This window comes from Xenopus laevis, chromosome 3S (genome assembly GCF_017654675.1).
Source record: "Xenopus laevis strain J_2021 chromosome 3S, Xenopus_laevis_v10.1, whole genome shotgun sequence".
Lineage (NCBI taxonomy): Eukaryota > Metazoa > Chordata > Amphibia > Anura > Pipidae > Xenopus > Xenopus laevis.
Genome location: NC_054376.1, coordinates 98,697,044 through 98,709,525, shown reverse-complemented (window position 1 = coordinate 98,709,525; position 12,482 = coordinate 98,697,044). Strand labels below are relative to the sequence as shown.

The 12,482-nt window shown below is 36.8% G+C and overlaps 1 protein-coding gene across 4 annotated transcripts in view; it reads left to right on the top strand.

The window, feature by feature from the left end:
* The window catches only part of scyl2.S (SCY1 like pseudokinase 2 S homeolog), a 37,256-nt gene extending 25,349 nt beyond the window's left edge, over window positions 1-11,907 (top strand). For all 4 annotated transcript variants that reach the window (XM_041588678.1, XM_041588677.1, XM_041588680.1 and 1 more), the window contains 6 exons: window positions 375-493; window positions 2,386-2,486; window positions 2,993-3,059; window positions 5,827-5,916; window positions 10,329-10,448; window positions 10,751-11,907. In XM_041588678.1, the coding sequence (XP_041444612.1) occupies window positions 375-493; window positions 2,386-2,486; window positions 2,993-3,059; window positions 5,827-5,916; window positions 10,329-10,448; window positions 10,751-11,395 (1,142 nt within the window). In that variant the 3' untranslated portion in view covers window positions 11,396-11,907. The remainder of the gene's footprint in view (window positions 1-374; window positions 494-2,385; window positions 2,487-2,992; window positions 3,060-5,826; window positions 5,917-10,328; window positions 10,449-10,750) is intronic.
* The last annotated feature ends 575 nt before the right edge of the window (window positions 11,908-12,482 follow it).

Here is a 12,482-nt window from a genome sequence, read left to right as displayed (position 1 = left end):
CTCTAACCAGCTACTAGCATTTCTACTCTCCATCAGATGAATGTAAAAAAAAACAAATCTTAATTAAAGCATGGCTAAAGAAGTTGCAGGAATTAGTGTGCCAGGTTACTTAAGGACTCCTTTCAATCATTGATTGGTACTGCCTGTAAAAATATACTGACCGTAACATTGTGGTATTCTTATTTATTTCTAGGGGTTTTGCCACCCCCAGTGATTGTTACTTTCCTTCTCCTTAAATATGTCAGTCCCAAAAAGATATGATCGAAAAATCACTGGAATAGTTGTTTAATAGTGATATGTTAATGTTTATCTCAAATTGCACATGATTATTTATTTGTAGAAACATATTGAACCTTTACAAAAATGTTTTATAGGTATTTACAAATGTACATTTACACATAAGAAACTCGGTATTACCAAAGAACAACTGGCTGGCAAAGTGCTGCCGCATCTTATTCCTCTTAGTATTGACAATAACCTTAACCTCAACCAGGTGAGAAGAGTGTTACATCTTGCTTTTTTATGTAGAATTTATGTACAATGTATTTTAGCTAATACACTTAGAACTATGATATATATATATATATATATAGTTCTCAGATGAGTATCCGCACTCCAAGGCAATAAGGATAAGGAGGGGTGCACGGTAATATTAGCATACATCAATAGTTTCCAGACCAGCAGTCCCTTTTGGTGAAAACATACAATCTTTTATTGTGACATGGTATCTTATTCCAACGTTTCGATCCCTATTGGGATCTCTTCCTTGAAAAAGATCCCAATAGGGATCGAAACGTTGGAATAAGATACCATGTCACAATAAAAGATTGTATGTTTTCACCAAAAGGGACTGCTGGTCTGGAAACTATTGAGATATATATATATATATATATATATATGTATGTATGTATGTATGTATGTATGTATGTATGTATGTATGTGTATATATATATATATATATATATATATATATATATATATATATATATATATATATATATATAATATATATATATATATATATATATATATATGTATATATGTATATGTATATACTGTATGTATATATGTATGTGTGTTATTTTGTACAGCAAAAAAAACACTCGTATTTCTAGAAGCCACAAATAGCAATTACCAATACCTAAGAAAGATGTACAAAAATTTGCTCTTCAGAAAGTAAACTAGTAGAATTGTATGTATTGTGAGACAGATGAAAGTACAGCACCATTCCCTCTCACAGAAATAATGCAGGGTTAACATGATAACTAATTTGGAAATGTAAGTGATTTTTTTCTGCTGCTTTCCTTTGTCCTTTATTAATGTTGTATCTTTATACTGGTTACACAAAGCCTGGGGTTTTCATTTGACTTGTTCATGAGACACATGAAAGCAATTTAAGTAATCTGGCTCCCAGGAAGGACTAGTGTAGTGATCCCCAACCAGTGGCTCACCAAACACTTGAATGTTGCTCTCAATGGCCTCAAAGCAGGTGCTTAATTTGAATTCTAGGAATGGAGACAACTTTTGGATGCATACAAAACCAGTTGGACTAACACACAGATCCTCCTGTAGATTGCTAGTCCACATAGATGCTACCAAATAGCCATCCACAGCCTTTATTTGGCAACCTCGGTTGCTTTTCTCATGTGTGTGTTGCTCCCCAACTCTTTTAAATTTGAATATTGCTCACGGGTAAAAAAGGTTGGGGACCCCTGCACTAGTGTATGTGCCGCCTAATGTATGTTCTTCTTAAGAAGCTTCCCACATGCCTCCTATAGCTTTGCCTTGAAGACAATAAAAATGGTAGTTCTGGGAATCAGAAACTATATCTCGTAGAGTCTAGAGCCTGTATAAGCACATAAAGTAATGTATTTACCAGCATTGGAGTAATATAATTGTCCTGGCTGCAGATTATTATAAGGGCGCCTTCAAACAAGAAAATCTGGTAGAGGCAGTTGGGGAACTACCTGTTCAGGGGGTGTGAATGCACCAGGTCCCGCACCTCCTCGGGGGCCAGCCGGCAGTTCACGCAACTCCGAATCTGCTGTGATCTTCGCTTCTGGAGGGTAGTAAGAGGGGCGCTCGGCTTCATAGCCTGAAACCAGGCACTGCGCCTTGTAGTTCCGTTACTGGGTAGAGGAGCTTCTTAGCAAGTACTTTAGTCAACACGCTCCATAAATTCAGCTTTAGCTTCAATTTGGTGCAAGTCATACAATGTCCACTTCACGCCTTTATTGGAACATGGGCCAATAGAGGAGCTTCTTATATATCATTGTACTGAAACTTGGAGATTCACTCTATTGCCATTTTACTGCCAAATGATACTTGTTTTTTCTCTAAACTGTTAATATTCCTGTAACTTCCTGTAACTTTTTTTTTTTACAGTTTAATTCATTTATGGCAGTGATTAAAGATATGTTAAATAAATTGGAATCTGAACACAAAACCAAACTTGAGCAAATTCATTCTATGCAAGAACAGCAAAAGTAAGTACACGCTAATGTTAAGACTTTTTAAACAGAAGTTACATTTCTTGGGCCCTAGTTCATGGGTAGGAAAAATCTAGGAAAAAAAGGTAATAAAGCATAGTAAAGTCCAATTCCTACCTGGTGACAATAATGATTGTGTAAAAATCACTAGCAATCCTTGTGCACTAACAGCAACATTACTGCATTTTATAAATGTCTTTTAATGCTAGATGTAAATACTTTGCAAAATATGGCTGCTATTTTACTCTTATTAGAGGTAGTTTAATCTAGTGATGGACTAATATCCGTATAGATTAGAATTAGAAGCAGGAGAATACTGGGACAGTACTGTTAATTCTCCTTTAAAATTAATACAATCCTGCTTTTTGTCTTTTGTGATCCGACTATGAAAATCATAAATGTGGTTACATGTGTTATTTATTTCCTGCTTTGAAACATTTGAATTCATTTTGAAAACTCCAAATGTGGCTGATACAATTAATATTTTCATGTATTCTCTCAAGGTCACTGGATATAACAAGCCAACTCAACCATAGTGCAGAACAACAGCCTGCCAAGTCTGCCAGTCAGGTAATAATTAGATCATGGTTTAAACGGACATAATGAAAGTACATTTTTGCTTTGTATTTGCATTTCTGTATCTCTACCACAGTAAAATATCATCACCCTCTCGTGCTTTCCTCCATTTCTTCATTAAAAATAGTGCTGTTTGTGTAACGTTTCCTTTTTTTTTTTATTGTTATGTATTTAATATACTCAAAACCACCCCCCAAAAATTTAAATACAACAGGTACGCAAAATGCTACATGGCATTTACAGTTCTGAGTTAATGCAGATAGCATGTTGTGAAATTTACAGGCCTAAACTGGAAACAGTTTGTGTCCAATCCGCCATCTTTTCTTTGGTATTAAGTCCAATGTCCTTTATAAATATTCCTATAACCTAGTGTACCTCACATATAAATTGCTGGGCTATATAGCCATTAACCTCAAAATGTTACAAAAAAAAAGGTTTTGCTTTTATTTTTGTCTGTTGATCAAGCACCTTAACAGAAACAAAAAAAAATACAAATGTCTTATTTTAAATGAGAGAGATTTTCATTTTACAGTCTTGAACATTTGAACCCGTTTAGCTTCCTAAGAATTAAACCCATTCCCCTATATGTAATAAAATTCACTCCGTTTGCCCAGGAGCAGTAACCCATAGCAACCAATGAGATATTTGCTTTTAAACAGGTGGCCAGAAAGTTCTACCTGCTGATTGGTTACTGCACCTGGGCAAACATAGTGCCTTTAATTACATAACCCCCCATAGTATTCTACTGTTCATTCAAAATCTCAGAAGATTTTGGTAGTCATAGACAGAAGACATTATCTAAATTATACAAATCATAGCACTTTTGGGTAATTCTAATACTCTTCATAGTTTATTGTAGGGGAGTTATTTTATTTGATAGCATTTGAGTAATAATATAAGACTGTGGCTTCATACGGCCAAAGAGCACACATGGTGTTATGGCTACTACAGTACTGCAGAGGAACTGTAGGCATCAAACTTTCTTAACCATTCTGTACCCACTGACTGCCATTAGAATTGATCTGCCTACAAACATTTGCGTTTATAGGTGGGCATCGCTCAGAAAGTGTGTGCTATAGGCATAAACTCATGTTTTGGATTTTTGTATAGGTACATCATCAGATGACATTTTCAAACTGGACAGATCATCCTTGGATGATCCTTGAATTGCAGGATAGTCTGGCTAAACCAGTCCCCAATTGGATACTTGCCCAGACGGTTACTTAGTAGGGTCAAAATTGGTTCTTGATTGGCTGGTTTTAGGAGAATAGGACAGGGTAGCACTGAAGCAGAGCTTATAATGTTTGAAAAGTTGTTTTCACAAGATCTGTTTTTATGCCTTCCACATGAGTCAGTTGGCCCTTCTGTTTACAACCACTGTTTAATGGTCACAGGTAAGTTACATGTGCTTTAATTGGCCATTTATTAGAAGTGTTCAGCTTAAAGGGATTGTTCACCTTTCAACATTTTTTTTTTCAGCTGTTTTCAGATAATTTACCAGAAATAAGGACTTCTATCAGTTTCTAATCTCTACTATCTATTTGTGACAATTTTTCTTATCCTGAAGTGTAAAGTTTAATTTTTCATCTTCTTATGTCTTTCTAAAGCAGCTTGGGGGGGGGGAAGTCACCGACTGTTTTAAATTGATACATTTAGTTGATGCATTTATCTTTGGCCCTGCTGTTCAGAATCCCTGAGTTTCATTAAAGGGATATTGTCATCAGAAAACATGTTTTTTTCAAAACATATCATTTAATAGTGCTACACCAGCAGAATTCTTACCTGAAATCCATTTCTCAAAAGAGCACACAGATTTTTTTTTATATTCAATTTTGAAATCTGACATGGGCCTAGACATTTTGTAAATTTCCCAGCTGCCCCTGGTCATGTGACTTGTGCCTGCACTTTAGGAGAGAAATGCTTTCTGGCAGGCTGCTGTTTTTCCTTCTCAATGTAACTGAATGTGTCTCAGTGAGACATGGGATTTTACTATTGAGTGTTGTTCTTAGATCTACCAGGCAGCTGATATCTTGTGTTAGGGAGCTGTTATCTGGTTACCTTCCCATTGTTCTGTTGTTTGGCTGCTGGGGGGGGGGGGAAAGGGAGGGGTGATATCACTCCAACTTGCAGTACAGCAGTAAAGAGTGTTTGAAGTTTATCAGAGCACAAGTCACATGACTTGGGGCAGCTGGGAAATTGACAATATGTCTAGCCCATGTCAGATTTCAAAATTGAATATAAAAAAATCTGTTTGCTCTTTTGAGAAATGGATTTCAGGTCAGAATTCTGCTAGAGCAGCACTATTAACTGATTCATTTTCAAAAATTTTTTTTTTCCCATGACAGTATCCCTTTAAAGGAAAACTATACCCCCAAAATGAATACTTATCTATACGTATGAATTGCACATACTACTAAAAAAGTATATTCTTATGAAAATGGTTTATTTACATGAAGCAGTGTTTTACATGTGAGCTGTTATATGCAATATATTTTTTAAGAAACCTATATTGTTCAGGGATATAGTTTTTATTTAAAGGCAACTGTTAGAATTGATACAATAGTTGCTATTATTTAAAAAAAATTTAAAAAAATAAGATGGAAAGCAATTGAAAAAATGTCTTCATTTCTCATGAACAATCTGAAAACAACTGAACTGAAAAAAGTGTTTGGAAGGTGAACAACCCCTTTAACTGTAACTTTTTTCAAAATCTTTAATTAAACTGTTCAATCAACTAAAAATTTACTTAACTTTTCCACAGCCAAATATTTTTAAAAGTATTGGGCAAGATTTGCTATCCGGTGTCAATGACAAGAAAGAAAATGGGCAGGTACAGAAGCAGCAAATAAAGGTGAATAAGTGAAGTCTTTTGAGACAATTATTCCACTGTAATTACTATAGTACAAGTGCTTACTGCTAAATTAAATTGCTTAGTGTTGTTATAAGTGATTATTAGTTAATTTGTATTCTAATCTATTTACTGATTCAATAAATTGATTAAAATTAAATTTACAATAAACTTGATCAATTTGTGTTATGATGCACACAAATTCATTATAAAGTGTTTAATTCATGCAGTGCTAAAAAAAATAATTTAATAAATCAAATAGATTTTTTTTGTGCAAAATCAAAAATTGTGCTTAATGGTGTTGCATTCCCAGTTGCATTGTGTGCCTTGGTACCAAATTACAATCCTGTGCAAAGAACAGAACGTAGTGCTGATAAATTGTATGCTCTGTGCTTAATGCCTGCCATCACTATGTTTTAAAGGGATACTGACACTAACAATTTTCTTTTGAAAATATTAATCTACATTAACAGTTACCTATAAGTCATGTTGATGTTTTTTTGCCGATAGTTCTGCTTTTGTAAGTGTCACTTGAAGTTCCTAAACCTGACTGTTTTGCCAACCTGACCCTTCCCTTCTGTGGTGTTTATGCAAATGGCCTGTAGATGTCACTGTGCTCAAGACTTATACTGTGCATACTTCATACAGCTTAAAAGTGAAAGTTACTGTTGTGTAATGCCTGCATGACTCTGCTAATAAAGCAATGTTATACTCTCCTCATCCTGGGCTACCCAAAACATAACAATTGGCGACAAGGATGGCTCTTCTACCTCTGCAGCAGCCTGCACATTTTCTTCCAAACCCTGGTGAGCCTACCATACCTTTTACTGCTTGGATCCCTATGTTTGAAAATGACATTATTGCTGCCGACCAAGGGGAGATTTCTGCTGCTAGAAAGCGTGCTTTACTTATTCACTGCCTGGGAGCAGAGGGACAGCGTATATACTATACATTGCCACTACCTGATGATACTTATGAAACTGCTCTTACTGCTATAAAGCATTAGAATTTGGAAGGCGCGCACCCATTAGCATGCTGAGGTGCTAATCCAAGGGGGGCTGCCCAATCATAGCCTCCTGATAAGTATCATATAAATATATGGATTGCACACTCAGACGTACAATAAATTTTGACTTTTTATATATCATATTAATAAAAACTTACAGACATCACAGAAAAACCCGACGCGTTTCAACCACCACAGTGGTCTTCATCAGGGGCAAAAAACTTCTCAATATAGAAAAGATCAAAAAGGCAAGGCTTATACTGACAGAAAACGTGGTGCCAGAGAAGTACACTTTCAGCCTGGATCTTTAGTCAGAATTAAGAAACCAGGAATACTGAAACAAGGAGAATCTAAATTTACTACACCACTTGAAGTGAGACACCAGTGAGGACCATACACCTATGAACTGTCTGATGGAAACATATGGAATGCAAGTCGTCGTGCTCCTGTTCGATATGACTTTGGAGAAGCTCCATTTGATGAGGGACATTTTCCTACTCCTGATGTCAACTACAATAGGCCAGAAGAATGTGAACCTATAAGGCGTACTGAGAAAATCCGAAAACTACCTGCATGGACCCAGTACTATGTGATGTGAATAATGTATATTATTTCTTTAAGATGCATTGTTGTTGTTTATAACAAACAAGGGAATGTTGTGATTACCACTAATTTTTAAAACCATTAGGCAGGGTGCAATGAGGGTGTGACCACAAAATACATATAGACAAATACAAGAGGTCTTCTGCACTCACCCCCATTATCAATATATTTAAGACAGACATTTTGTGCATACTGCTACTGAAAAATGCCTTACCCTTTAAACAAAACAGGGATTGTTTGTCCATATATTGCAATATATTTAAGCTGGCCAACTACGTCAAAGTCATCCCATATCTGGCCAGTCCTATGCTTAATTTTCATCTGATTCATTAAGAATTCTATTGCTTCATTATACATTTTACAAAGGTACTAAGTTTTACCTGCAACTTACTGGCTGCTTATAAAGTTGTTGTTGTTTATTACATTTGCCCAAATGCTTTCCTAATATAGGGGGAATATGTGGTGTTTATACATATGGCCTGTGGATGTCACTGTGCTCAAGACTTATACTGTGCATACTTCATACAGCTTAAAAGTGAAAGTTACTGGTGTGTAATGCCTGCATGACTCTGCTAATAAAGCACAGTTATACTCTTCTCATCCTCGGCTACCCAAACATAACACCTTCTTATAGGAATTGTTGGCTGGAGTGATTTGATGTATAACATGTCAGTCAGATCACTACTTCCTGCTTTTCAGCTCTCTTGGTTTACACTGACTGGTAACCCTGGCTACCAGGCAGTAACCAATCAGATACTTAAGGGGGCTACATGGGTCATATCTGTTGCTTTTGAATCTGAGCTGAATGCTGAGGGTCAATTACAAACTCACTGAACAGAAATGTACCATGTGGCCCCCCTTCAAGTCACTGACTAACTCAAGAGTTATAGAGCTGAAAAGCAGGAAGTTGGATTCTGGCTGTTCTATTAGACATCCAGTCACTCCAGCCTTTATACATTACATTTTTGGCTAACTATATTAGAAACATTTTTTATTTTGCACAGCCTATCTATTTACCCAGTTTTTATATTCACACTGAACTATTCCTTTAACCTGTCAGTTAGAGTTTCTAATGCTAACGGATTACTGCTGCACAAATATGGCAGCCCCCTCATAGAGGAACACAGGGGATAAGATAAGTAACGTATAAGCATCAGGCAAATACTGGCAAAATTATAAATAGCATTCAAAGACATCTTCGTCCGATCGCTCTTCTTCCTGTATTTGCTGGCGAATGTGCAGTAGGAGGCATTTGCCGGTTCAATCTACTGCGCATGCGCTGAAAGTCACGAAGTTTCCGAAAAAAGAAATTGGAAACTTTGCGAAATTCGGGGGCATTTGCAGTAGATCCAAACAGCAAATGCCTCCTACTGCGCATTTGGCCGGGGGGGGGGGAGGTAGGCTGGGGCAGAGACGGGAGGGGGGGCCTATGCAAGGGGGGGGAGGTAGGCTGGGGCAGAGAAGGGAGGGTGCCTATGCAAGGGAGGGATTTTAGCACCAAAGGGGTTGACTTCTCCTTTAATGCTCCCCAACATTGAATTATATCTTAATGGTCAGGGTTTCACTTAAGGGGAATATCAAACTTAATAGATATCCCTCTCCACTTATGCCAATTGTTAATTATCCAGCCTTTGTAAATGAATACAAATGCTTTTAAAGAATGGCTGGTTGATGATCACCTGCAATTTATCCATCTGATAGCCTCTGGCCGATTAGCAGATCTGGATATGCTGTGTTCAATCAGACCGAATAATAAACTTCACGGATTACAGTATTCTCAGATTAGCCATTACTACACGCATTTTACTCACTCTTACTCTTTGTTCTACTACTTCCCCACTGAACCACACATTCTCAGCTCTATAGTATCTTAATCCCTCTTTGTGACAGCAAACATTTACTTTTCATTAGGTCATGGGAAAGGGGCCTTGGGCTGGACCTCTCCAAGGAGGCCCTTGGAAAAGAAATGTGTAACCTAATTTTAAGCTCTCTGTAAACTGAAATAAATTTTTCCTCAGACGGGCAATATCTGTTGGAAGTGTCAATCAGCTGCAGGTACCTGCTCCATATTTTCTGGGACTGTCATTTGATTTGGCCATATTGGACCACTGTCTTGCAGCTATGCAAATAAACAGACTTCCCTGTACGGGTCTTGGAATAGGGGGGAATGCATTTTAGATTGTGCCGTGGAGAGGCACCTACTGAATGCAGCCAAACTCAAAAGGAAAACGGTTATACACCCCCTCTTCACCCAAAGAGTGGCTGCTTAAGGTCAGCGAAATCGTAGATTTGAGGAACTTTCTGCTTATACAGACTGGCAAAGGAAAGACTTAGGGATACCTGGCTTAGGTGAATATAGAAGAATATAGAAGAATATAAACGGACTATAGGATTATGAGGTGTTCTGCCTAACAGGCGACCCAGTTCCATTTTATTAATCTTGACTTTTTTAGGAGGGCGGGATAATATAGAGTAAGCAATAAATATAGACTTCATATGTTTCTTATGCTCACCATTTGGGTGAATCTGCAAAGTATTAATGTTATGTTGTTTAATTGAGTTCCTGACATTATAGTTGTATTTTTGAAACTGAATGTTCATTATATGATGAAGGCATGTACCCCCCCCCCCGTCCCTCACTCTTATTTGTGTACTCCCTTCTTTCTGTATCCTTTCCCTATTTATTAAAATGGTTCAATGAAAAGTATGATACAAAAAAATATATATTAAAATATTGTATTGTAAAACAAAAAAAATAATTCATAACCTGTAGCTGTTTGTAACACACATTGCTGTGTTTTAACAGGCATCACTTACACTTGAAGAGAAGCAAAAACTAGCAAAAGAACAGGAGCAAGTACAAAAATTAAAAAGCCAACAGCAACTTACTCCTAGCACAGTGACACCTGTGGCACCTGCCAAGCAGGTAAGGAAAGATTTATAAGCAAATCACAATTGAAATGTTATGATGGTTAAGGTCATGAAATATGATCCGCTATACAAAGAAATGTAAAAAAGGGTCATTAGCATGAACAATTTTGCCATATTCTGATTCACAAATTGAAAGTCCCACTAACTCTGTCTCAGATATTTATCGGTCATGTATAAAAAGAAAGTGCAATTTTTGCTCTCTTTTCTAAGTGCTCTCTATTATTTTCTTGTGTGTATACAGTATGTTGAAGGAAAATGTGTTAATGTTGGAATAACATAACTTCACCTGTTTTGCAGACCAAGGACCTGACAGCGACCCTCATGGAAAACATGTCATCCTTGGGTAGTTTCTCAGTTGGTACCTCGAAACCAGCCATTGGTGGATTTGCTCCAGTGATTAATATGGCTGGATTTCCCACACCAGTTGACAATATGAGAGCAAATAGAAATATGCAAAATGGACTTAACTCAAACCCAAGTTTAAATCCATCTGCATTCACCATGGGAGCTGGAAATCCTAACCAAAATGTTTTCAGCAGCACAGGCCCGATAGGAATGAACAAAGTTACTGCAATGCCAGTGCCTTCTAACATGCACAATTTTAACTCCTTGGGCAGCACTCCTGGCATGCTACAACAGAGCCAGAACATTAGGCCCACTGCTAACATTTCCTCTTTAGACAATTTTTTTGGTCCTCAAAAACCCAAAGTAAGTATGAACCAAATGTCTCAACAGAATCAAAATCCTTGGCTAAACCAATTTGTACCCTCACAAGGTTCTCTGGCCCCAAGTGGCCCAGCTGCACAGACTGGCGTGATGAATCAAGTTGGCTTTGGCACTCAGTCCAATCCATTTTTCAACCCGCAGAGCTTTACTCATCCCACAAATACTATGAAAAGTAGTAGTTCGGCCAACAATGACCTGAAAGACCTTTTTGGCTAGATCTCTTTTTACAGTATGTTTTGTAATCATGGGTAAACTGGAATTTAGATTTGTTTATGATCCACCATTGTACTATACATATGTCCTCAAAAATGTTGCAAATTATTGCAGTCCCTTTTTGGATTTTGTAGATTACTTAACTGGGGTTTTTAAGGAAACGTTTAACATGTAATTGGTTACTCACGTATATCTATGGCATATCATTATAAGGGATACTGTTATAAAGACTGCAATGCAGTAACTGATTTTACATTTCATTTGTCTCCTGTACTAAAAATACATGAGATATTTATATACACACATACATATCACATACATATAAAGTAGCCCTTGTTTTAAAAATAAGAATATTACTGAGGACTTCCACGATCATGTAAAAGCACAAGGCCAGGTCATGGAACTCCGAGGTGACTTCTAATATCCTCATATTTTTCAACTGGGGGTAGTTTATTTATAATAATACACAAGTTTCAGTGAGTGACAAATGACATTAGCATGTTTTAATTTCTCTATAATTTATAGGATATTCATGGCTCTTGTGTAATATATATATATATATATATATATATATATATATATATATATATATATATATATAGTGAATAAAGTACCCCCTCTTGTAAAATATAAGGATATTATAAGTTACCGAGGAGTTTCATGACCATATAAAAACACGAGGCCGAAGGCCGAGTGTTTTTATACAGGTCATGGAACTCCGAGGTAACTTCTAATATCCTCATATTTTACAACTGGGGGTACTTTATTTATTATAATACACAAGTTTTAGTGAGTCATGTGACAGAAATGACATCACTACTCACCGTTTATAACTGATGACATCACTACTCACCGTTTATAAGGATATAATTTACAAGATATTCATGGCTTTTGTGTATTATATAGTGAATAATGTATCCCCTACTGTCATTTATAAAGATATTATAAGTCACCCAGGAGTTGTGACCATATAAAAGCACGAGGCCGGGGGGGTCTGCGTTAAATTCGGATGCGCTGCGTCAAATTCGGCGGCCTGGGGCCCCTTTTATAGACGGTGTGTTCTGATGTCATGGAACTCCGAGGTGACTTC